General features: G+C 37.4%; 1 protein-coding gene across 1 annotated transcript in view; it reads right to left on the bottom strand.

Annotated features, from left to right (window-relative positions):
* Positions 1-26,000, bottom strand: part of MND1 (meiotic nuclear divisions 1) — a 66,626-nt gene that overhangs the window by 15,788 nt on the left and 24,838 nt on the right. Inside the window, exon 5 of the mRNA XM_078068215.1 lies at positions 2,399-2,473. Within this exon, the coding sequence (XP_077924341.1) occupies positions 2,399-2,473 (75 nt within the window). The remainder of the gene's footprint in view (positions 1-2,398; positions 2,474-26,000) is intronic.

Genomic DNA, 26,000 nt, shown 5'->3' with positions numbered 1-26,000 from the left:
ATATGTAGAATGGACTGCTCATAGATAGACGATTATCAAATCATCTATTAGATGATTATCAAATGTTAGGAAAAGATACTGCCTCTTAGGTAGTTTCATAAGATTGTGTCAATATATATAATATTTTATGGCAACATCATTATACAATTTTCCTTAAAAGTGTGATAGATAATTTTTCCACCTTTAAGGATGATTAGCCTTTAAAAATATTTAAAGATATCAGAAATAACAAATTATTGCTAGTGGCCTCCTATCACTTTCCTTTAAAGGTAAACCAGAATAAAGCTTTTAAAACAAAAGGATCCAACAAACACCATTTGAAATTTCTAGCCATAGTTCTAACAGGTAGAAGTCACAGTGCCATAGTTTTCAATTCGTATGTGTGAATGGTTATGGTACAGATTCATAGGATAAGCCTGAAGCAAAGCCAAGTAGAGTTTAAGTTGCCTTGATGGGACCTACTTAAGGTTCCTTGCTAGCTTATATTTTGGTGCTTGTATTTTTTGACTTTTGCCTTTAACTGTTCTCTTTTGTTCCAAAGTGAAGAAAGGCTCCTTTACTAGCATTTGTACAAGGGAATGCATATGCAGAGCAGCACAGTCTGAAGCAGCATAGTCCAACAGAACTCTACAATGATAGAAACATTCTAGATCTGTGTTCTCCAATGCAGGAAACATTAGCCACATGGACCTACTGAGTATATGATAAAAGGCTATTGTTACTGAAAAACCGAATTTAATTGCATTTACTTTAATTTAAATGTAAATAGCCACCACACATGATTACAGTGTATACTGTATTAGCACAACTCAGAAGAGATTTAAAAATAATGATAATATAAGATCGTTATTATTTGCCATCCACAGCCAAATTATACATGCTCCACAATGAAAAAAGAAAAGCAGCAAAATGGTGAAGAATCTGTGTGAAGGCAATGATAACTCTCCAGACACCCTGAACTGGGAGACATCTCAGACTGTTACTAGATCTTTGCCATGTTAATTTTTTGTGCCTTTAGTTACTCGAATTAAATATGGAGATAGTAATAGTGGCTACCTCCTTGCACTGTTGGCAGGATTCAATGAATATAAAATGCTCTGGGATAGTATTTGCCTGGCTCATAGAGAGCGGATTATGTACGTTAGCTATTTCTTCTTCTTCATCGTCGTCAGCAGCAACACCATCACCATGAATAATGCCAAGTAAATGGGGGCTAGGTGTTTCTGAAAAATCCTGATTTGTGTGCTTAGGATGAACACAAGAGTTCATCTTTCTCAGGAGCCTTTCTAAACTACTGTACTCCTCTGAGATCTGCAGCACCCACAAGGATTTTTCCCAGGTGCAATGGATCCAGGGGACTGGGTAACACTCAGCAGACTTTTGGGCATGAATATTAGTTGAAGGTGCACCTACAATTTATTGCCAACATTAAGGAAGAAAAAAAGGATCAAATAAAGAAATGGTAATTGCTACTGTCAATTAAAGAAATGTAACAGCTTCAGATTATGCCCAGATCTTACATTCCCTTAAATATTCTTCAAAAATTACCATTCTCCAATTCTTCTCTGTGACTGCTAAGTATTCACATAAAAGAAGGTATGTGAAATAATTCTGAAAAGCCACTGTAAGCCTGTGGTGTATTCTTTTCTACAATGTGACTATTTTTGAGTCTCTTTCACAATTAAGTGGTACAAATAGAGGCCTAGATGGAATGCTTGGTGGTGCATGTAGATATTTAATACTCTTTCAAGTCATAAATCCATACTTGAGATAATGATGAAACTAGAAAGTAAAGTGATTTTTAAAAACCCCTAACATAATACTTCATAATACTTTTTAAAATAAAATAAGTCAATATTCATTTAAATAATTTAGAAATATTACAAAGCCCCAAGGATAATATAGTGATAGTTTTCAATTTGTTCTGTGCCAAGACTTAAAAAACATGACTCTTAAAATTTTACATAAACATTTATAAAGGGCTTACCTTGTACCAGGTACTCTTCTGAGTGCTTTGCAAATATTAGCTAGTTTAATCCATACAATAACCTAATGAGGTAGATTTTATCCCCTATTTTTTTTTTTTTTCTCTTCTATTGTTTTTTTATCCCCTATTTTTACAACTGGGGTAACTGAGAACAGAGAATTTAGGAGAGTTTCAAACCCAGGCTGTCTGGCTGCAGGGTTTATGCTTCTATGCCATGCTGCCATATACAATATAATACAATAATAAAAAATAAACCTAGATTTACAATTAGTGAATCCTACCAGGTCCAATGTTCATGTCCTTTGCTGTACTCACCTCTCTTCTGGTAGGAATGGTACACTCCTCACAGGAAGCTCTAAGTTCTTACTCTTCTATTTACAATTGACATTATTAAAGAATCTACAAACTTACCGTTTCATGTCGGCCAATTTTAGCTTTCTCAATGCTTTTCTGTAGATTTGTGTGCTTTTGGTTTCCCTCAGATAACTAGAAAATTAAAACAAATAAAATGGCTTTCTAAGACAAACTTGCTTAACATGAAGTTTATGAGTCAAGAAGTCAAAATGAGATTTGTTTTTAGCCCCAGGTCAGTGTAACAAACAAGTCAAAGACTACAATGGGAACTAACTTCTCTAATTTGAAGAAAACCAAGTACCATGAATCATGAGGGCAGAATGAAAAAAAAAAAAAAGGTTCAAAAATATTTCCTCTTATCTAGTCAGAAAAGTGAATAATATGCTTTCAATCTTTTCTGCAATCTTTATTTATCAGGTCCCCCAATTCCATGCCAAGTAACTTGAGGTATATTATTTAGTTAGAAATTGAATTTGAAAATTCAAAAAAAATGTTTTACATAAATTCTTCCTTCAAATTTCATTTCACTTCTGCCTAAAGTCTTTTGAAAACACCCTGGACTGTTTCTTATAGACTTGTAGTATTATGGCCTGTTTCACTAACACAGAGTCAAAAATGAATGCATCACTTATTATTCTTAAATCAGGTACGTTATGAGGAATTACATACTTGATATACTAAATTCTTAAAGAAGAAAAAAGATCTATGAGCTGTTGCTGATTTTATGCATGTTTTACATACTTTAAAAGTGATCAGTTCAAGTATTATACTAAGCTTAGAAAGTAGTAAGTTGTATGTGGAAATGGATCAAATAATACCAGCATAAAGAGACCATAAATATAGAATATCCGTTAGCATGTAGCTGAGCCCACCCCAAAAAGGACTGGTTAATTTCAAAACATTGCTTCTCCGTCTTCTCATTTTTATTAATCGCACCTGGCCCATGACTAAATAAATAATCACAGGATATTCCCAATATTAAATTCTCTACCACATCTTTTGCTAGTTAGAAATTTCAGACTCATATGATTGGGTAAGAGCCTCCTTAAAATATATTTTACTCCTCCCTCACTCTTGAGTTACAAACATTTAGAAAATAATTAATAATTGGATGAATGATTTCTTTAAGCTGATTATAAGAAGCTGACCTTTTACAATATGACCTACTTATATGTAGAGGGTAAATAATGCTTATTATGTGTCATAGATTAAAAATCACAAAGAGTATCTTCAAAAACTTAGTAGCTTTACCCTGGCTTTAGGAAATCTTCCATTTCTCAATATGCATAAAGGAAACATTGTCAGCTTTCCTGTAATGGTTCATCTAGTCACTGATTCTAATCCATAGCATGAACAAGATCCATCTGTGATGCCAAGAAGACACCACCACCAAACCAGTTATACCTCTTATGAGAGTAATTATCTTCCTAAGTTAAAAAAAAAAAAAATCTGCTATACATTTAGGAGCCAAAATAAAGCTTTAAAGTCCTAAATTTAACAAGGAGATCTGGTTCTTTAAAACAAGGGTTTCCATTTATAAAATAACACCATGTTTAAAAAGTTAATATTCCACCCTGCAGGACTCACCTGAAATAATTAATAAATGCATGTGACATTTAAATTCAGGAATAGATAATCTTCCAGTGAAAAAATACATATACCTATTAGCATAACATATTGCCATTAAAAATGTTCTTAAAATAACCAGATAAGTAGATGTTATCCAAATAGTTAATAATTGTACAAAAATAAGCCAATAAATAACGGATATATATCTTAATTACATTAATGAAGTGTCTTCCAGGTACTGTATGTCTGTTTGTAGTTATTTATAACTTAAAAGCATTTGAAAGAGAGCTAATTCAGGAATTCCTTAACTTTGAAAATAATATCTGCTTTAAAAGTGATTTCATGATTTGTCATTTTAAGTATGTTGGTAATGGAGGAAGGCACAACTTAAATGATGTGATCAAATAAGAAGCTTCTGCTATCTATCCTAAGTACTGAAACAACTTGGTTCAGCTCCATGGTGAAGGATTCTTGGTACTCTGTTCTTAAAATCTCAACTACCGGAAACAATGAAACCAACTCTTGTAAGACAGCCCTTACTAACAGCTTTTCATCTACATATCTCTTAGAAGCAATATTGCTATAGTTCTTAACACATACCCTGGAATTAAACCAAACCCAGGCTTTCAAGTGATAAGAGCTGATATTTTTAGCCACCATATAGATATTACCTAAACCAGTCCTCAAACTTCAGCATATATGAGAATCACCTGAAGGGCTTATTAAGACACAGGTTGCTGGGTTACAACTTCCCAGTTTCTGAATAGGAGGTCTGAAGTAGAACCTAATAATCTGCATTTTAACATGCTCCCAGGTGATGGGTGATGCTGATGCTTCTGGTTTGGGGGCACCACATTTTTGAAAACGACTGATCTTAACAAAAACCTGTTTTGTTAAAATAACAACCCAACTACAATACACAAGATATTAATATATGGGAGAATATTATCTAGTTCATCAGCAAAAATGAATTACTGCTAAGTATTGTAGCCTGAACTAGAAAGAAAACAAAACAAAACAAAATCTTAATAATCCTGTCACTAAAAGAAATACAAAAGTCGGCATTTACAAAAATAGAAAAATGAGTGATACTCTATATTCCAGAAAGGTATTCATCATAAAATTCCTTTGAAGAACACTCTATATACATTTCCATAAGTAAGACAAGAGCCAACTATATACTATACCAAATCCATTTCCAACTTTCACTAAAAAAATTTTGTAAAACCCAGTGATTCAGAACAAACAATACCAACAACAAAAACGACTCATAATTAGTAAGAAGAGGATTTCATCTTTAGATTTGAGGATCTGACACAATGCCTCTCTTTAATGCATTCCAGACCACCTATACAGACACTCAGGGTTGAGAAACATAATGCCAATGTTTTCTAAAGAGCTAATTCACTGCCTGGAGGAACTGCCTATTCATAAGAAGAACAGAAAGACTGATTCAAGCTGGCTACATTGGAATTCTGATTTGCTCCTTTTAAGAAATAAAAAGATTTCAAAGCATTAGGGAAGGAATATAGAAGTTTTCATAAGTGGGAAAGAATGTCAGGCAACAGGGAATGCGGAAAAGAGGTAACAGCAAGAAAAACCAGATGAGTCTACTGCTTTATCAAAATTCAAATACAGTACGTTGGGGAAAAATAGGTTCTATGTCTCGTTGCTCCTTAAAAAAAAAAAAGGGAGCAGTATCATTTACTTTAATATTTTATATATTTAAAAAATCTTGTTAGGGTACCTACAACTTTAAAATTCACTTAAGGTGATATTTCATTTGGGCATCAGTAATAAAGGAAACTGAACAGTGTAAAGACATTTATATATAAAGATGGGAGCCATGTAATTGCCTTAACAATAGAGAAATGTTAAATCAGTATTTCATGGTATGAATGTGCCACAATTATGTAGCCAAAGGAAATGTTTTGGAAGAATTTTTAATGACACTATGAAATACAGAATAGAGTTTTTTAAAAGCTGGAAACAAAACTGTCAATACATTTGAGAGTCTATGACAGAAAAAAAAATGCAAGAAAATGCACAAAATCTTAAAAATGATTACCTCTGTATTGTGGAACATACTTTTAAACTTTCTATATAATAAGCATATGCCACTATTATTTAGAAAATTATTTTCCCATTATAAGCAATATTTGAATGTATTCTCAAGAAATGATTTTTATTTTAAAAGACTCAAACAATGCAGAAGCATTTAAACAAAGTGACTTTTTGCTCCCCACTTCTGCACCATCCCCAGAATCCCCTCTCCACAGGTGACCCCTGTAAAGTCTAGTGGGCATCCTTCTTGTCCCATTCCTTTGCTTTATTTTCAGATATAGGTCAATATAAAGAATATTTCAAACACATATAGGTTTATACTTTGTTATGTTCTGTAACTTGCTGTTTTTAGTGAAATTTCCATGTCAACATATATACATAGGTCTACTTAATTTTTTTTAAAGATTTTATTTATTCATTTGAGAAAAAGAGCACACACATGAGCGGGGAGGGACAGAGGAACAAGCAGAAACCCCACTGAGCGCAGAGCCCAAGGCGGGGCTCCATCCCAGGACCCCCCGAGATCATGACCTCTGCCAAAGTCAGATGCTTAGCCGAATGAGCCACCCAGGCATCCCTACTTCATTTTTTTTTTTTAATTTATTTTAGAGAGCGAGCATGTGCACACAAGCGGGGGGAGGGGCAGAGGGAGGGAGAGAGAGATTCTCAAGCAAACTTCTCACTGAGCACAGACCCCCACGCAGGGCTCAATCCCATGATCCTGAGATCATGACCTGAGCCAAAATCAAGAGTCAGATGCTTAACCAACTGAGCCACCCGGGTGCTCCTAATTTTTTTTAATAGATTTTTTCAGAGCACTTTTAGGTTCATAGCAAAATTGGATGGAAGGCACAGGGGGTTACTTGGAAACTGCCCCACAGACACAAGAACCAGTTTCATTTTCATTTTCAAATGAAACCCCCCATTTTTAACCCCCCCCAGAGTGGTCCATTGAACCTTCATTGACACATCATTATCACCCAAAGTCCATTGTGTACATTAAGACTCACTCTTTGTGTTGTACATTCTATGGTTGTGACAAATGCATAATGATATGTATTCATCGGTATGGTATCATACAGAGTATTTTCACTATCCTTCACATCTTCTGTGCTCTGCCTATTTATCCCTGCCTCCTGCCAACCTCTGGCAACCAGTGATCCTTTTAATGTCTATATAGTTTTGTCCTTCCAGAATGTCATGTAGTTGGATTCACGTATTATGTAATCTTTTTAGACAGGCTTCTTTCATTTAGTAATATGCATTTAGGCTCCTCCATGTCTTTTCATGGCTTGATACCTCATTTCTTTTAATCACTGAGTAATAGTCCATTGTCTGAATGTACCATAGCTTATTTATGCATTTACATACTGAATGACACCTTGGTCGCTTTCAAATTTAGGCAATTATGAATAAAGATACTATAAGCATTGACATGTACGTACGTTTTCCACTCATTTGGGTTAATCTCAAAGAGTGCAATTGCTGGATCATAAGAGTCTGATTAGTTTTATAAGAAGCTGCCAAACTCTCCTCCATAGTGGCTGTACCATTTTGCATTCCCAAGAGCAATGAATGAGAATTCCCATTGCCCCACATCCTCACCAGCATTTGGTGATGTGTTCATTCTTTTTCTACTGTCTACATACTATTAGTTTATTATTCTATTATCAATAGCTATTTTATGAATGTCCTATTTTTCATTACAGCAAGCCTCCAACACTCCCGTCATTTGACATAGATCTCCGTGCACGCATACAAGACTTTCTGTAATGTATAGTATAAGCAAAACTGCTGGCTCAAGACATAAACATACAACTTTTTTGGCACTTTTTATTGTGGAAAATACACATAAAATTTAAACATCTTTTTTTTTTTTTAAAGATTTTATTTATTTATTTGACAGAGAGAGACACAGCAAGAGAGGGAACACAAGCAGGGGGAGTGGGAGAGGGAGAAGCAGGCTTCCCGCAGAGCAGGGAGCCCGATGTGGGGCTTGATCCCAGGACCCTGGGATCATGACCTGAGCCGAAGGCAGATGCTTAACCACTGAGCCACCCAGGCGCCCCCAAATTTAAACATCTTAACCATTTTAAGTATATAATTCAGTGGTAGAAGTAAATTCACAATGTTGAGCAACCATCACCATTACCCATGTCCAGAATTTTTCATCACCCCAAACAGAAACTTTACACCCATTAAAGAATAACTCCCCGTTCTCCTCTCCATGCAGCCCCTTGTAACCTCTACTTTACCTTCTGTCTCTATGAATTTGCCCATTCTAAGTACCTCATTTAAGTGGAATCACACAGTATTTGTCCTTTTGTGTCTGTCTTATTTCACTTAGCAAAATGTATTCAAGGTTCATCCATGTTGTAGCATGTCAGAATTTCATTCCTTTTTAAGGCTGAATAACAAATATTTCATTCTATGTATATATTGCATTTTGTTTACCTATTCATCTGTTGATGGATCTTTGGGTTGTTTCCACATTTTAGCTATTGAGAATAATGCTGCTATGGACACTGGTGTACAAGTATCTGAGTCCCTTCCTTGCTTTCAATTCTTGGGCATATACTTCAAAGTGGTATTGCTGGATCATATGGTCACTCCATGTTTAACTTTTTGAGGAACTACTAGGCTGTTTTCCACAATAGCTTCACCATTTTACATTCCCACCAGCAATGCACAAGGTTTCAGTTTCTTCAACATTGGTTATCTATAGTTTTTTCTTTTATAACATGTGTGAAGTAAATGTTTAACTTTGACTTTAGTCTTTGACCTTCACTGATAGTATATAACAGGCTTACTCCCTGCAGGTTTCCCCATAGTGGTTACTGGTAGTTTAAAAGATTGATAATCTGATGGCTGAAAATGACATTCCATTACTGTTTTAATTTGCATGTCTTTGATTATCAAGATTTAGCATCTTTTCATCTATCTACTGATCATATGTATTTTTTCAATGACTTAATACCCTTTGACCATTATTTTATTGCATTGTTTACCCCTTTTTTTTTGAAAGATTTTATTTATTTATTTGACAGAGGGAGAGAGAGAGAGAGAACATAAGCAGGGGGAGGGTGGGCAGAGGAAGAGGCAGGCTCCCTACTGAGCAGGGAGCCCAATACGGGGCTCAATCCCAATCATGACCTGAGCCAAAGACAGACGCTTAACTGACTGAGCCACTCAGGCACCCCACTTTACCCTTTTCTTAAATATTTTTAGGAACTATGTGATAGATGGTAATCATTTGGTTATATATGTTTGACTTTTAATGTTGTCTTTCAATGTACAAGTTTTCATTTTTTTAGGCAAATCAGCTATCTTTTGGCTTCCAGATAGTGTGTCTTGCATAGAAAAGCCTCTCAAACTAATATTGTACAAATAATTTCCTTCTATTATTTGTAGAGTATTCTTTTGATCTTTCACTTTGTAAAAGGCCTCTGGTTTATTTTGGAAATGATGTGAGGTAGGGCTCTAAACTCAATTCATTTCAATGGATATCCAATTATCCCTATAACTCATTCAACAGTCTGTCCTTTCTCTACTGAACTGATAAAGATGTATAGAATCTTTGTCATAAAGTAAACAAGTATACATAAGCCTGTTTATGGCTTTTTATTGCTCTACTTATGTTTGTCTACCCTTACACAAGTAGCAAATTTCATTACTATAGCAATATATTTGTTTTGATATCTAAAAGGTAGAATCCCACCTCACTGTTCTTTAATACTTTCTTGATCCTTCTTACAATTTCTCTACCACATGAACTTGAGAATCATCCATAATAATCCAATGGGATTTTAGTTACCACATTAGCTATATAGACATAAATTGACATTTTTATAGTTTCCTCATTCGTGAATATATTGCTCCATTTTTTAAAGAGCTCTTTCATGTCCTTCAGTAGAGTTTTGTAGTCTTCTTCATGTATGTCTTGCCCATTTCTTGCTAGGGTTTAATATTATTTTGGGTGCTACTGAGGGACAGCCAATGACCCCTTGCCTAAGTCTATCACTGTATGGAATGTTCTTTGCCACAGTAGTTGATTTCAAGTGTTACTGAATCAGAATGAAGTCAGTCTTTTTTTTTTAATGGTTATGGGAAACAAGTCTCTCCTGCCCTCCGGATTCTAAACTCCAAGGCTACAAGGAAGCAAACAGCCCAAATCACTGCTGGCAGCCATCTCACAACAGTCTAGAAAGCCAACTTCAGGACATGGGTATCACACAAAAGTCAAAGCCAAGATAAATGCAGAGAAACAGAGTCACAATCTTGATTAAATGATGCTTGAAGTATGCTCTACTTTTGAAAAAATTTAATTTAAATGACTCATTAAGTCAATTCCACCCTTATCATTTATGCCAAATAAATATGGGTTTTCTGCCATTACCATGGTAAACATTTTAACTATTACAACAGGTAAAGCTTTAATAATAGTCTGTTTCATTTACTGCTGGCTAGCAATGAATGCTGTGAATTATTCTGGAAGATATCAGATTTAAAACATTCTTATTCCTCTATATTGGGTTATAGAACTAAGTCTCAAGGAACAAGAGTGGGCAGAATAAAGTAACATATGCCAGGAAGGTTCTTCATTCAATAAGCTTTTATGAAGTGCCCACTATATACACAGTTATAATAATATTGGCTTGAACCTTTTCACTAATTATAGTAACAAATAACTCAAGGCATGTAGTGAGCACTGACTGTTGAATATTTTTGAACTGTTTCTCCTTAAGCAATAAGATAGTGCTCATTAAAAAAATAACACTCTGTGAAGCTAGCAAATTAGTACTCCATTTAACAGGGAGATCACATTTCCAGCAACCCAACCTGTGCAGCACACTGAAGAACCTGGAAATGAGAAAAGTACACCAGAAATCTTAAATAATGGACACAGTAACTAACAGTGAGGATCGCATTAAGAAAGCAACACAAAGGGAAAGTGAAGCCACTCAGTAAGCGCATACTTGAGAACCCCAAAACTCAAACTCTCATACATAATATACCTGCTGAAGATGAGATCACAACAATCAAAATTACAATGTGAAGAAATGAACTATCAGAGTCAGAGCAGTACACAACAAACAGGAAATAAGCATTCTTTCAATTACAAATGTCAGGAGTATGTATGTTCAGTAAGATTAAGTAATAAAAGGAGAAATGGAAAACTAAAGAAATTATAAGAAGGAAAAAGCAAGACAATTTGGAAATGAACTATTTGAAATTGAACTATCTGAAAATGAACTATTTTTGATTTCTAGGAAGTGATAAAAAAATTAAAAAGTAGTTAAGAGACATGGAAGATAAAGAAAGTCCAACAGAAGCCTTATAGTGTAGTGAAAATACTTAGAAGTTGTGACTATAGTTAGAATCCAATTAAAAGTCACTCAGATATTTTGAAAGCCAAAGACATGCAAAATCCAACTGACGAAGTGAAGCAAGTCAGATACAAAGTTATGGAGGATTAGACTCTTCCGACATGAGAACTGGGTTCTAATATGACAAACTCAGAGATGAGGGCTATGCAGCAGAGGTTACTAACTGTCTACCAATATCCGCTCTTCCTTTTAAGAGGACCCCAGTGAATAGTGAAAATAAATGGGAATTACTACGTCTATCAGCACTGTGGGCAAGAATATCTCCTAGAAAACGACAGATGTTGGCGAGGATGCGGAGGAAGGAGAACCCGCCTACACTGTTGGTGGGAATGCAAGCTGGTGCAGCCACTTTGGAAAACAGTATGGATGTTCCTCAAAAAGCTGAAAATAGAGCTACCCTATGACCCAGCAATTGCACTACTGGATATTTACCCCAAAGATACAAATGTAGTGATCCGAAGGGGCACGTGCACCCCAGTGTTTATAGCAGCAATGTCCACAATAGCCATACTATGGAAAGAGCCTAGATGTCCATCAACAGATGAATGGATAAAGATGTGGTGTGTGTGTGTGTGTATACACACACATACATACATACAATGGAATATTATGCAGCCATCAAAAAACCCAAAATCTTGCCATTTGCAATGACATGGATAGAACTAGAAGGTGTTATGCTAAGCGAAATAAGTTAATCAGAGAAAGACAATTATCATATGATCTCACTGATATGAGGAATTTGAGAAACAAAACAGGATCATAGGGGAAGGGAGGGAAAAATGAAACAAGATTAAACCGGAGAGGGAGACAAACCATAAGAGACTCTTAATCTCAGGAAACAAACTGAGGGTTGTTGGAGTGGAAGGGGGTGGGAAGGATGGGGTGGCTGGGTGATGGACATTGGGGAGGGTATGTGCTCTGGTGAGCACTGTGAATTGTGTAAGACTGATGAATCACAGACCTGTACCCCTGAAATAAATAATATATGTTAATAAAAAAATTTAAAAAAAAAGAAAAGAAAAGAATATCTCCTAGATAGGGAATCTCTATTAAGAAACTCATCTACTTGAGAAGGAAACCCAAAATCCACTTGGAAGGGCAAGCCTAAAATTATCTGGAATGACATACTTGTTTCTTTAGTGGGTGAATTTTTTTTTTTTAATCAAGGGGAGACTTAGAATTAGGTATAAAGATGAGATTTGTATTATTAATATTTTTGTATTAAAAAATAACCTATACATATTTTGCACTGTACTCATGGGGTAAAATCACAAAAGCAACTTAATTCCTGCCCCCAACTGCCATTTTAAAAACAGCTCAATGAGGGAAGTACTTCTCTGCCACTGGATGAAGAGATGGGAGTCCATGACTTCCCTGATGACTCTTAATATCTACAATTATTTTAAGTTGTCAAGCAGAGCCTTGATTCAGAAATTACAATGTCTAATAAAATAATCAATACTTTCAATCTTGATTTAAAGGTAAGATTTCCCTTTTCAGCCACAGCTGGCTGCCAGTGGGTCTTTTGCTAGAAGAAGCACAATGTCCTCTTTTCTTTCCCAGACTAGAATTTCTGTTCTCTCTCCAGTCCACTGACTGCAGTTTCTGCAGTCCCCCACCCCTACCAAGGCCTGGAGAAGGGGAGAGAAAATAGGTAAAGGGGATAGAAAATAGCATAGACTAGGTACTGTTGCTAAGATGCCTCAGTGCTCTCTGGGCCTGACAGATGTTAAAGCCAAACCCTTGCATGGCTACACTCCTGGGTTCTTTGTAGGCTTCCCTGTCGCGTCCCCCTATCTATAATCCCCACGATGCAGAAGATATATTCTATTCCTCTGAGGGCTACACAACAGTCCACCACTCACCATCTCCCTTCTCCTGCTTGCCCCTCACTCCCTTCCAGTCTGCTTTTTCAGAGGTTCATTCCAGACTTTATGCTAGGTTCCAGTGCTCTCTGGGCAGAATTGAACATAGCTCCAGTGGCCTCTTGGTCTCTCACTTTTGACTTTGGCTCACATGTAGCCCATGGGCACACTCATACCCAACACACTCCAGGACTGCTGGCCAATTCCATACTTTTATATAATAATTGACAGAATCAACCAATAGATCTACATAGATGGTAAAATCAGCAAAATTATTTTTACATAAGGAATTGGTTATTTTCATACTGCTTTTCAAGAGCACTGGGAAATAATATGCCCACATTTTACTCTTACCATTTCTGAATACTTGTAAGAATTAAGATTTCCACTATTAAAACTGTTAATAAAAATGTTGCTGAAATGCTATTTAGAATGTTTTGATCCAATAACTTACTTAGTTTCTTTAAGTAATTTAATTTCATTAGAAGCCACCAATCTAAAATACAACAAATTACTTGCTAAGAAACATCAGTTCAAGAGTTTAAGCTCAAAGTTCTTTTTAATTTAAATAGACTTTAAAGCTTTAAATTTCTATTTAGGTCATGTTATAATAAACTCCACATTAAATTTACAAAGCCAAAGAACAAGTCATAAAGAGACAACAGTGTTGAGAAAGTCAATGATTAGAGGACCTGCTCATAAAGGTTTTTATCTTTTTAAGAAAATAAAGCCCATTCTTCTTTTTCTATTTCTGCCTCTTATAGTGGAAAGATTCACAAGAACTTGGATTTCAAAGGATTAAAAAGGCAACCTAAACCCTTCTCTTCCATAGCCAAATTAGCTTTAGCAGAGTAGAGAGAGCAACCCAACACATTCAGATGGTAAACTAACTCAAGAGTTGTGAATAGGCAACCAAACTAAGATTTGCAGCAAGTTTAAGTGTTAGAAATTATTGAAAGGTGAGATATGGCTTTTAAAAATATAATAATTAGGGGCGCCTGGGTGGCTCAGTCGGTTGAGTGTCCAATTCTTGGTTTCAGCTCAGATCATGATCTCAGGGCCCTTGGATCGAGCCCCATGTCAGATTCTGTGCTTGGTGTGGAGTCTGCTTGAGATTCTCTCCCACTGACCCCCCACCCCCTGCTTTTGCTCTCTCTCTCTCTCTCTCTCAAATAAATAAATAAATAAAATCTTTAAAAAAAATAAAAGGTAATAATTAACAAAATTTAAAATTGAGGTTGTTTTGCATCTAATCCAAACCTATTTTTCAAAGAGTTGCAGTGTAGGAAATTTACAGTTACAAATAAATATAAATACTAGGGAGCCTGAACAAAGCCCTGTGTTTGAATCTGTTGAAATACAGGCCTGGAAGTTTGAACCATACCCTTTGGTCAAGTAAGAACCATACTTTAAACAAACAAAAAACAGCCAACTAATAGGGCTATTTTTGTGAAACTTCTAAATACATAAAGCAGCCACAGACATTATAAATATTGAAACATTAAAATGTATAAAATACTGATGTTTTTTGAGGGTAAGACAGGCCAAACTAATTGAAATTAGGGCTATCCCAAGAAATTAATATATATATTCTTATATCTTGACACTGCCACCACCTGGTGGCATGACATCAAAATTGTAGGCTCAGTTTTTTTGTGGAGTAAATCTTTTCCAGGTTGGCTGATTTAGGGAGAAGATAGTTATGAGTGAACAATGGAGGTCACAAACCTGTAATTCACATGAAGCACAGAAGAGTACAGGGAATTCTATAGCTCTAGAGTCAGGCTTCTGGCCCCAATAGCAAAGGAAAATAATTCCTGAAGGAAAGTTTAAAAAGCCTAGTCTAAAGCTACCTACTACAAAAGAAAATATACGCAAACAAGTATAAAAGAGAAATCTGTGAAATTGTAAGTCCTATCAAAAATCTCTGAATTCTGAGCATAAAGTCACGCAAGTTTCACAGCTGTAATATTACCCATTGTAATTATTAGTTTAAATTCTTCACCAACAAAAATACTTAGTTTATATCCTCACACGCTCCCAATTTTTTAGTCACTCAATCTCATCAAACGTATATTTATTCTTGATTATCTGAGACAACAGGGAGAATAAGAACATTCAATGTAAAAGACATGAATTCTAAGTGCACATAGATATAATTTTGCAGGCTCTGTTAGTTGCCTCTCTACAGCCTTTCTTTGTACACAGAACTCCAGCTTTGTTCAGATTGGAGTAGTAGTGTGCTCAGAGAGAAGTGGGTCCTCTCCCAGTCGCAGAGGATGAATTATGATGCCTTACCTTTCCAGCGTGAGCATGTAACTCAAAGCTGGCCGATGAGACATAAAGAAAAGCCTAGCTGGGAAAGGGGGGCATTCTGGGATTTTCTTCCTGGAAAAAAAAGAAATGTACAAGAAGCAATTGTACAACAAAACAAATTGTACAACAAATTGTACAACAAAAATCTATGTCTTCCATGACATAGAAGCTGTAGTAGCTACCTGCGTCCAGAAAGGGAAAGCAAAAAAATGGCAGAGAAGCCAGTCATCAATCTGTGGTTAGATTAACCAATCCTGACAAAGCCCACCTCCAAACTTCTTATATGAGAACTCCTATTATTTAACCCAATTTGGATCTACTTTTTGGTTATTTGTGGCTGAAAATATCCTGATTCATGTTTATAAAAAAAATCACAATTTTGGGCAGCATTTCCCAAAGTGTGTTCCATGGAACATCAATCCCTCATGAAAATGGGTCAAGTAAGGGGCACCTGGGTGGCTCAGTCGGTTAAGCGTGACTTCGGCTCAGATCGTGATCTGAGGGTCCTAGAATTGAGCAGCTTGGCGGGGAGTCTGCTTGTCCCTCTCCCTCTGCCTCTCTCCCTGCTCGTGCTCTCTCTCTCTCAAATAATAATCTTAAAAAAAAAAAAAGAAAAAGAAAAAGAAAATGGGTCAAGTAAGATTCACAATGTATATACCAGCATATTATAGGATCTGAGAACTCAAACTAGTTTATCTTTATTAATCCAGGATCCCCCAATACTTTTGATTATAGAACTTTCCTTGTAACTAACACCTATTATATATCCATTCCACAGAATTACTTTGGGTAATGCTGAGCTAGTGTCCAGCAAACTATAATTCAGGTGAAGTGGTGGTAAAAAATGGAGTTTAAAATTCATGCTTAATCATTCATATATATGATATTTCCAAGGCTGAATTCCTCCCCCCACCCCCTGAGATTACTATAATCATGACTACTTAGTGGAAATCATCTTTACTGCTATATGTTGTAGACTGGAAGACCAAAACTACAGGCCAAGGAGGAAGGCTCCTAGACCAAGAACACAATAGTTGGGACTGAAACTAAACAGAGCTGTATTGATTTATGCTTTCACTCAACAACATTTATTATGTCTCTACATGTCTCAGTAATTGCATTCCAGGCTGGGGAAAAAACATGATTAAGATATCTCTGCCCTCAAAGAACGTCTGCTGTGGAAATAAGGCACATAAAGACTTCACTCTATAAAAGAAATATATATGAGATGGTCAAAGCACAAAGAAGTTCTAAACCGTTGAGGAGGAGGGGATAAAAACTCAGGAAAGATTCTTGAGGTGGGTCTTAATGGATATATGTCTCTGGCTAATGGGCAAGTTGGAGTTTGTTAGCTGCACTAGTAAAAAGAGCCAGCCAGGCACAGCATGTAAAAACACAAAGATATAACATGAGTAGCACTTAGGAAGCTGTACACAACTCAGTATAACTGGTCTGTAGGGCTAGCGAAGGGGTAACAGCAGGTTATTAGATTGGCCAGTGGCAGGAGCTAGATTAGAGAGAGCCTTAAAGCCAGGCTGAGGAATCTGGACTTTATTATTCAAGAGTGGGAAAACATCCAAAGGACATTAAAGATAACTACTATAACAGATAGGAGAAAGTGAAGACTGGAGACAGGGAGACTGGTGAAGACAATAATTCAAAATTCTGGGCCAGAGATAATGAGAACCTAAGCCAAAACAGTGGCAGTAGGGCTGGAGACAAAGGGGGACATTTGAGAGATATCAGTGTGTAGAATCAACTGAGGTTTAGCATGAGCTGGATGTGAAGGAAAGGAAGAAAAAAACCCCTAAGATAACTACTTGGTTTGGGTGACTAAGTGGCCCGTAGTTCCAGAGTCTAGAAGACCCAGAAGCAGGTTTGGGTAATGAACTGAGCTGTGAACATATGACTGTGATTTGCCTGTCAGCCATTCAAGGAGAGAGGTCTAGCTGGTAGCTGAATACACAAGTGTGGAGCTCAGTGCAGAGGTACAGGCAGGAGACAAAAACTGGGGAATCAAAGGTATGTGGGTGGCAATGGAAGTCACAGGAGTAGATGAGATTTCCCAAGAAGAATGCGCAGAGCAAGAAGGGAGAGGGACTGAGGAGAGTACGCCGGGGACCAGCCTAGGGAATCCCTAGTTTGTCAAGGTAGTTGCCTGAATTTGAGTTATTTTTCCCTATTTCAAAAAATTGCACAGAAAACATATATCTTAAGATAGAGACTACCTAGGCTAAAGTCCCATGAATGGAGTCTTAAATGATAGTTCTTCAAAAATGAGGCTTGGACACCGTGGAGAGCAAAACTGCTGACAAGGGGGGATTACTGTGGAATGGCCAGAATAATTTTAATTATCAGGAGTAAGGAGCTCTACAAGGCAGCCAACCTCGTCAGAAGTGGTAGAAGGAAGAGGTTATGAAGAGAGAGCAAGCCAGAAAGGCCATGAAAGCATTTATTGGCACCAGAAGCAGTGAAATCCAGGAGTAAAAACTGAGGCAGCAGGCATAATAAATTAAGAGTTTGCTCCCTGTCTGCCATTGTGGAAGAGTTCCTGCTCATTTATCTTTTGCTGAACATGTTAACATGCAATTTATTTATGGTCTAGTTTCTGAACTGAAATACGAATCCACAAGGACATGGTTAGCATGGTGTCACAGTAGAGAGTAAGAGCACCAAAACTTGCTGAAGGACTGAATGGCTCCCCATTTCACTTAGGGTAAAAGCTTTGCAACAGGGTGGATGGCCTTCCAAGGTCTGGCCATCGTCCCCCTTTAGCTCTCTGACCTAAGTTCCTACTAGTCCATTTCAGTCATTCTACTCTAGTCACAATGGCCTCTGTTTTGTAAATTTACTGTGTTCTTAAGGCCTTTGCCCTGGCTGTTTTCTCTGTCCAGATAGGTCTCTCTCTGTTCCTCCCCAAGATATTCACAAGTTAACTCCCTCTCCTTCCAATTTTGCTTTCTCAACAAGGTCTGACCACTGATTTTAAATCTGCCTCCTGCCCCCCAACTCTAGTACTACTTTTCATTTTTTCATATACCCACCACCTATTCATACAATACACAGTCTGCATCGTAATTATGTTTATTGTTTGATGTCTGTCTCCCTCTACTAGAAAGTGAGCTCCACAAAGGCAGGAATCTTTGTCTGTTTTGCTCACCGACACATGTCCCAAGCACCCAAAACAGTGCCTGGCCCAGAGTAGAAGCTCAATAAATACTCCTTGGATGAGTGAACAGATGAATCACAGTGACAGAGAGAAAGTGAGTCTGCTGGAAGGGGTGGTGAAGATTTTTCAGCACCGTATCTGAGGATATTTCATATCCAGATATTGGAAAACTCCAGCACAGGAAGAGAAAGCTGGAAAGGAGGAAGCCAATGGAGAACATACAGACTTGCTAGAGGTATGCTCGAGCACAGATGGCCTTGGTGAAGAAAGAAGGGATGTGAGACATGAACAATAAATGAACATCTCCATGTGTGAAAGTTGGGGAAGCTAAGACCTGATGCTCTCAATCTTCTCCATCAAGTAGAATGCAGTATCAAAACTCCTGAAAGACTGAATTTTATTTAAGAATTACAAATGTTAAGTAGCTTTGTAATTTAGCTTATTAAAGAGCAGAAATAAAAAGTTGCCAACTATTTACCTTGTTGACATAATGTGAGCTTAAAGAAACCGAATTCCACAAAAATCAAAGTCTCTTCTTACCTGGAAGAGATACTAAAAATGATAAATCAAGAATGGAATTATTAAAATTTCTCCAGCTGGACTTTATTCCTTATTGAACATCTTATGAAGAGAATATGATTAATACAATAAAGACAGAACTTCCACTGAGTAAAACCAGCTTGATTTTGATATATTACTTCTCAGGATTTTACTTCCTAAAAGAAGTCCATTTTGGAACATTATTGAAGTTTATAAGGTGATTATGCCATTAGGTGACGATCTTCTGGCTTACTACAGGAAAACAATGGAATTACTCTTCTTTCCTCATTAACAAAGAGGGAGGAGAAGGCTTTACAAGAGAGAGATAAATATAAATTTTACTGATAGAAAGTTGCACCGACTTCTACAAAACTAACACTTTAACAAACTGAACATAACTTGATAATATTAATGCAGCAAGTTAATATCACCCCAAAACAATTTTTATTACCTTCTTTTGTCATTTTTCTGCCTTCATGTGTTTAAAAACAATGACAAAAGCAACAAACTACAAATGCAATGAGCCAGTCTCCCTGTACTCTCTGCTGTCAAGAGTCACTTACCTGTTATGCTAGCTATCAATGAGGGCCTCTGGCAAGCCAGGCCCTGTAGGGGATATAGTACATACATGATCTCACTGGAGGTTTTACTAGTGCCATTTTATGGAATAAGAAATGGAAATCCAGAGGGGCGCCTGGGTGGCTCAGTTGGTTAAGCGACTGCCTTCGGCTCAGGTCATGATCCCGGAGTCCCTGGATCGAGTCCCGCATCGGGCTCCCTGCTCGGCAGGGAGTCTGCTTCGTCCTCTGACCCTATCCCCTCTCGTGTGTTCTCTCTCTCTCATTCTCTCTCTCTCAAATAAATAAATAAAATCTTTAAAAAAAAAAAAAAAAAAAAAAGAAATGGAAATCCAGAGAGAGTAGGTAATTTTGACTAGGTAGTAAATGGCAATATTGCTAGCTGAATCCAAGTCACCTGGACATCAAAATCGATGCTTTCCAAAGAGAATCCTGTCCCTTTGGGTATCATATGTTAAATCTGTCAACATTTTAAATACTAATAAAAAATATCCAGAACAATTTCAAATGAGGTATCCTCAAAAACAAACTATATTTTGAGCTATATAGCATACACTTAGCTAAGATTAATCTTTTGAAACAACATATTAAAATAAAATGGTATCTTTGGTCATGAACATTTCAATGCAGCAGAAACCAAAATTACTGAAATAAATAAGAACCTCTGGCATTTAAAAAAGTGGAAAAATGTCGGACACCTGGGTGGCTCAGTCGGTTAAGTGACTGCCTTCGGCTCAGGTCATGATCCCAGGGTCCTGGGATCGAGTCCCACACTGGGCTCCCTGCTCAGCGGGGAGCCTGCTTCTCCCTCTCCCTCTGCCTGCCACTCCCCCTGCTTGTGCTCTCGCTCTCTCTCTCTCTGACAAATAAATAAAATCTTAAAAAAAAAAAAAAATGGAAAAATCTCAAGCAGACAATATTTATAGAAGTGTAAACATACACCAGTGAAAATGTATTTGTAAGCAAAACTAGCAAAAAAAAGATTATACAACAAGAAAATGGTCAAGTATTTCCATATTTTAAGGAAAAATCAAAACATGAATATCATTTGTTGATTATAACACTATAGCCTAGCATCACTACTGCAACCGGGAGGGGGGGGGAATCAAAGGTAAAGCAGAGTGTTTTCGGTATAACTCAGGTATTCATAGAGAATGGACTACATTATCATTAAACACTACTACCTGATCAATTATGCTACAGTTATAGAACTTTATACTCCCATAGAATAATGTCCTATTTATATTACTATGCCTGCTGCCAACGCTTTCCTTGGCTTACTGACTCATCTAGTCCACCTCCAACCTCCTTCCTCCCTTACCCAGTTCCACTCCCAGTTTCCTCTAGAGCGAGAAGCAGCAGTGTGACACTACTTCAACCTATAAAAATTAAGTAAAAGTCTACAGGAGAGCTTCTGGGAAAGCTTTTGTTTTCCCGCTAAGAGAGACAGCCATTCCAGTAACTTCCCTTTCCCCTCTTCCATACCATTCGTCAGCTATGACAAAAGGAACTGGGGCAGTCATCTCCTGACCATGATGGAAAGGCCAAGAGGATCCCAACGATGCCGACTCTGATACCACCACATCACTGATGAAGATTAAGAGACACCCACCTCCGGACCGTATGTGAGAAAAATAAACTTCCATTTAAGCCACTTTTAGTCAGATATTCAATTACTTGCAGACAAAAGTAATCTTTATCAAACATCCTAGAAAACTTTAAAGCTAGTAAGAACATGGTTTAGAAGCTGATCAGTTGTATGATGTGTTCCTTCATTTGTTCAAATGGTTTAATGCCTACTTTCTATCAGGCTTCGTGTTAGGTTTGGAGGAGAGAAGTTGAAGATTTAAAAAAAAAAAGTCTCTTAGTTTGAGCCACATACTTAATATGAGAGAGATGTATAAAAATGACAAGTGTGATAAATGCTCTAATGGAGCATGAAAAAACTTCAATAATAGCAAAGGGGAACCATGAGATTTTTTTTGTTTCTTTTTGTATTTTCAGAATTCAAAGTCAAGGTGTAAGTCAGAAAACTCTAAGACCGGCCAGGACCAGTCCTGCTCTGTCCTCCCAAATGACCAACGAAAAGTAGGAGAGGAGGAAGAGAGTCTGGGAAGCAAGCAAAAGTTAGACGCTGGTGAGGATTTCTCATAACCCTGCCCTACCTACCGCTGTTGTCCACACCATCAGGGCACAGGAGGTGCGAAGAAGCACTCTTGCCTGTGTTATCTGGAGCACGGTGGGCCTGGAGCTGCTCCATCTCATTCTTACAGACCCAGAGTGGTCTGGGAGACCTTGCTGGGAGTGAGGGTGCCCATGTTCAAGAAAAAGCAAGGGTGTACTAACCCAAGTAAGAGATGCAGCTGCAAAGCAGAGACTAAGGAACACTGGTATTTCAGGTGATGCCAGCCTAGATAAATGCTAAGGACCAGATGCTTCTTCCCAAACCATTCCTATGTAAGCCAGAATACAGATGTTCACCCCAAAGAGAAAGTGGGCCACTGGGGAGGGAAGAATCCAAACTGGCTGAATTTATCTCAGTTCATTGAGTTTACTGAAAAATCCCTCAGGTGACTTCGTTTTTTACTACCAGGCGGACTAGGCTCAAATTTGAAATTAGGTTTAATTTTTGCCCATGTGAGTTTGTAACCTGAGCATTTATATTGGCTATGTAAGGATCTTGTATATGTTTTCACTCAAAAACATTATCACTGTCATCACTTATGCTACCTGAACCTGACTTTCAGAGAATATAGACAGACAGCATGCTTTCACCCACACACAAAGACAAGCAACAAAGGGGAAATCTATATTTAGATAAAAATTACTATTTTTAAAAAATCTGAACTTTATGGACTCAAAGTGTACACTGCTCATGACTACAGACTCCACTCTTAAACTTCGCCCCAGTCTGTCTATTTTCCTCAACCCTAGAGCCAGTGTCTTATTTCAGGACTTCATCATCTCTTAGCTGAACAGTTTTACAGTGGACATTCCTACTTATCCTCTGTACTGCCAACAGAACCATCTTTCTAAAATAAGGCTCTGAGGGGCGCCTGGATAGCTCAGCCGGTTAAGCGGCTGCCTTCGGCGCAGGTCATTTCAGGGTCCTGAGATCAAGCCCGGAGTCAGAGTCAAGGGCTCCCTGTTCAGCAGGGGGTCTGCTTGTCTCTCTCCCTCGGCCCCTCCCCCCAGCTCATGCTCTCTTTCTCTAATAAATAACTAAAATCTTTAAAATAAAATAAGGCTCTGATTATCTCATTTCCCTACTCAAAATCCTTCAAGTAAGAAAGAGTCCTTTATTATCAGCATCTGCCTACCAATCCAGCTATAGTTCATTCATCCCTTACTCAAAATGGAGCAGTACAGGACAAGAGTACAGAACAACACCTCATACGTGAGGTGCCTGACTGGCTCAGTCACTAGATCATGCGACTCTTAATCTCAGGGTTGTAAATTCGAGCACCACGTTGGGTGTAGAGATTACTTAAAAAAAAAAAAAAAAAAAAACAAATTTCAAAAAAAAAAAGATCCTATCACACATTAGATAGTTCTATACACACCTGGTCTTTGCATAAAATTACAAAAGCTAAAGCATTACTATATATTGGGGCACCTGGCTGGCTGAATCTGTAGAGCATTCGACTCTTGATCTCAGGTCATGAGTTCAAGCCCCATGCTGGGCGTAGAGTTTACATTAAAAAAAAAAAAAAGCACATTTCTATGTATTAGTCATTGTTGTAAGCAGTTATATATAACACAGTTGATTGTCACAACTACCCTGTGAAGTAGGAAACATTAGGAACATTTTGCATATGAGAAAAGAGAGGCAAAAGAGATTTCTAGTAAATGGAAGAAATTGGATTTGACTCTAAAGAATCTGTTTCTGGAGCCTCTTAAGCCACTGCCTTAACATCTCTGTTACCCACTATGCCCTTCACCCTCAAGACCCTTATGAGCTCCCATGATTCTTTTCAGAACCAACTTAAATGTCTCCTTCCTTAACTGCAAAGGCTATCCTCAGCAGAATTAACTTTCACCCCCTTTTGTACTACCATCTTCTTCAGTATAACACATATCACACCACCCTGCAATGATCTGTGGACGTGTGTGTCTCTTCACTAGACTGTGAGGTCCTGGGGACAGGAACTACCTAATTTATCATTATGTCCCTCTCATCAGGTCCAATGCTTGCCACAGCAAGCATTCACTAAACATTTACTGAACTGAGTGAGTTTCAATAGAAATAATGCTTATTTTTATTTAAAAACATTTCAAAGTTGTCCACTTGGCCCATTAGTGGACCTACTCTTTATTCACTTGGTTTTGGCAATAAATAATTCTATATACTCACTTCTAAAAACTAGTTTAAAAAAATAAATCTTTAAATCATAAGAGAATCTATTAGTGTCTCCCAAATCAATACACTGTGTCTGAAATCCAGCTTAGTGGGGATTTCAAAATGCAATGCTTAACACAAGCCTAGTCCTAGAAAATGTGTCCCCTAGACTACCTTCCACTAGTAATAAATGGGTTGCAAATCAGAACTTAGATAAAGAACTATGGAAGACCTTAGGAGAGCAAAATAATTTTTTTTAAAAAGGTGTGATTTCCATAATTCTGACCCCTTAATTAAATTTTAAAACATCAGTTAAAAACTGCTACATAGACTCGCTGCAGCACTAATGAAATTCTCTGAATCAGTGGATGGTTTCATTAGAACTAACTTCATACCCTTTGTTTCCTTTAATTCTCATTCACTTGTCAAATACCTGTCATTTGCCAAGAACTGTGCCCAGTCCTGAGGATACAGGCTGCCTACGTGATAGGGTTGAGTCACCTAACAGCTGCAGCACAGGGTGGTGGATTGGAGTTACACTCAGGGTGCTCTGGCAGGAAAGAAAAGAAATATCCAACTCAGAACAGGGAGTCCTGGAAGGATAGACAGGGATGTGAATACAAAAATAAAAGCATATTGGAAATGGTATTCCTAGGGCGCCTGGGTGGCTCAGTCGGTTAAGCACCTGCCTTCGGCTCAGGTCATGATCCCGGGGTCCTGGGATTGAGTCCAGCATCGGGCTCCCTGCTCAGTGGGGAGCCTGCTTCTCCCTCTACCTCTACTGCTCCCCCTGCTTGTGCTTTCTCTTTCTCTCTCCTGCTCTCTGTCAAATAAATAAATAAAATCTTAAAAAAAAAAAAAGGAAATGGTATTCCTTTTGGGAAAAGACTAAAAAATGTGCATTTCAAATCAGCAGTGGTCAGTTATTTCCAATACTGCCAGGTGACTCTGTATGACTAGCATGTCAAACACAGTAATTTTATTGCTCTTATCTAGTCACGTATACATTAGAGGACACCATCCTACACCCATCAATATAAGCTAAGGTAAAATGAAGGAAGTCATTCCCTTGAGGTTGAGATTGTTCCTTCATTTTTAAGGCCCAGCTATTTGAAACAAAGAAAAGGAGAATCAGAAGATGATGGAAAGAATAGCTTATCCTAATGCATTTTTGTCTTGCTTTTCTTCACAAAAAATAGTTAGACCACGGACACACACACACGGACATATACATATACACTTTCTCTCTCTCTCTCTTTCACTCTTTCACACATACACCCACACAGACACACTGACTAAAATCATTATCACAGTGGGAAAAATCAGCAAGTTTTAGCCAAAACTCCTGAAACAGTTATCAAGAAGAAAAAATCATCTCTTGACCTTTAAAAAGTTCTATACATTCTTCAGGATACAGAGAAGTGCCATTTCACTGGGGAGTTCCCACAATGGAATTAATTTTTAAGCTACACAAAAATTGACAACAAATTCACAACAAGACTTAGGAGAAAAAGATCTGGTTATTTCTACTTTCTGTGGAACCAAAAGGGCTGCTTCTACTACCATCCAAACAGCATAATATATTTGAATCTATTTCAGAAGCACTAGCAGACTTAAACATGCACCACCATTCTCAGCTCCACGTGAGCTTTTCTTGCCCAAGAAAGTTAGTAATTTATGTGAAAAGGCTCAGGAATGCATCTATGTCACAGCTATTTAGAGAGACTAGTTTAACAACTATTTCTTCTAACCCAATCCAAATATTTATTTCAATCATGCAGAAATAAATTACTACACATTACATTATTCTCAGCAACATTAATAATGTCTTA

The sequence above is a fragment of the Halichoerus grypus genome, chromosome 3 (assembly GCF_964656455.1).
Source record: "Halichoerus grypus chromosome 3, mHalGry1.hap1.1, whole genome shotgun sequence".
Classification (NCBI taxonomy): Eukaryota; Metazoa; Chordata; class Mammalia; order Carnivora; family Phocidae; genus Halichoerus; species Halichoerus grypus.
This window is presented reverse-complemented; position numbering and strand designations above follow the sequence as displayed.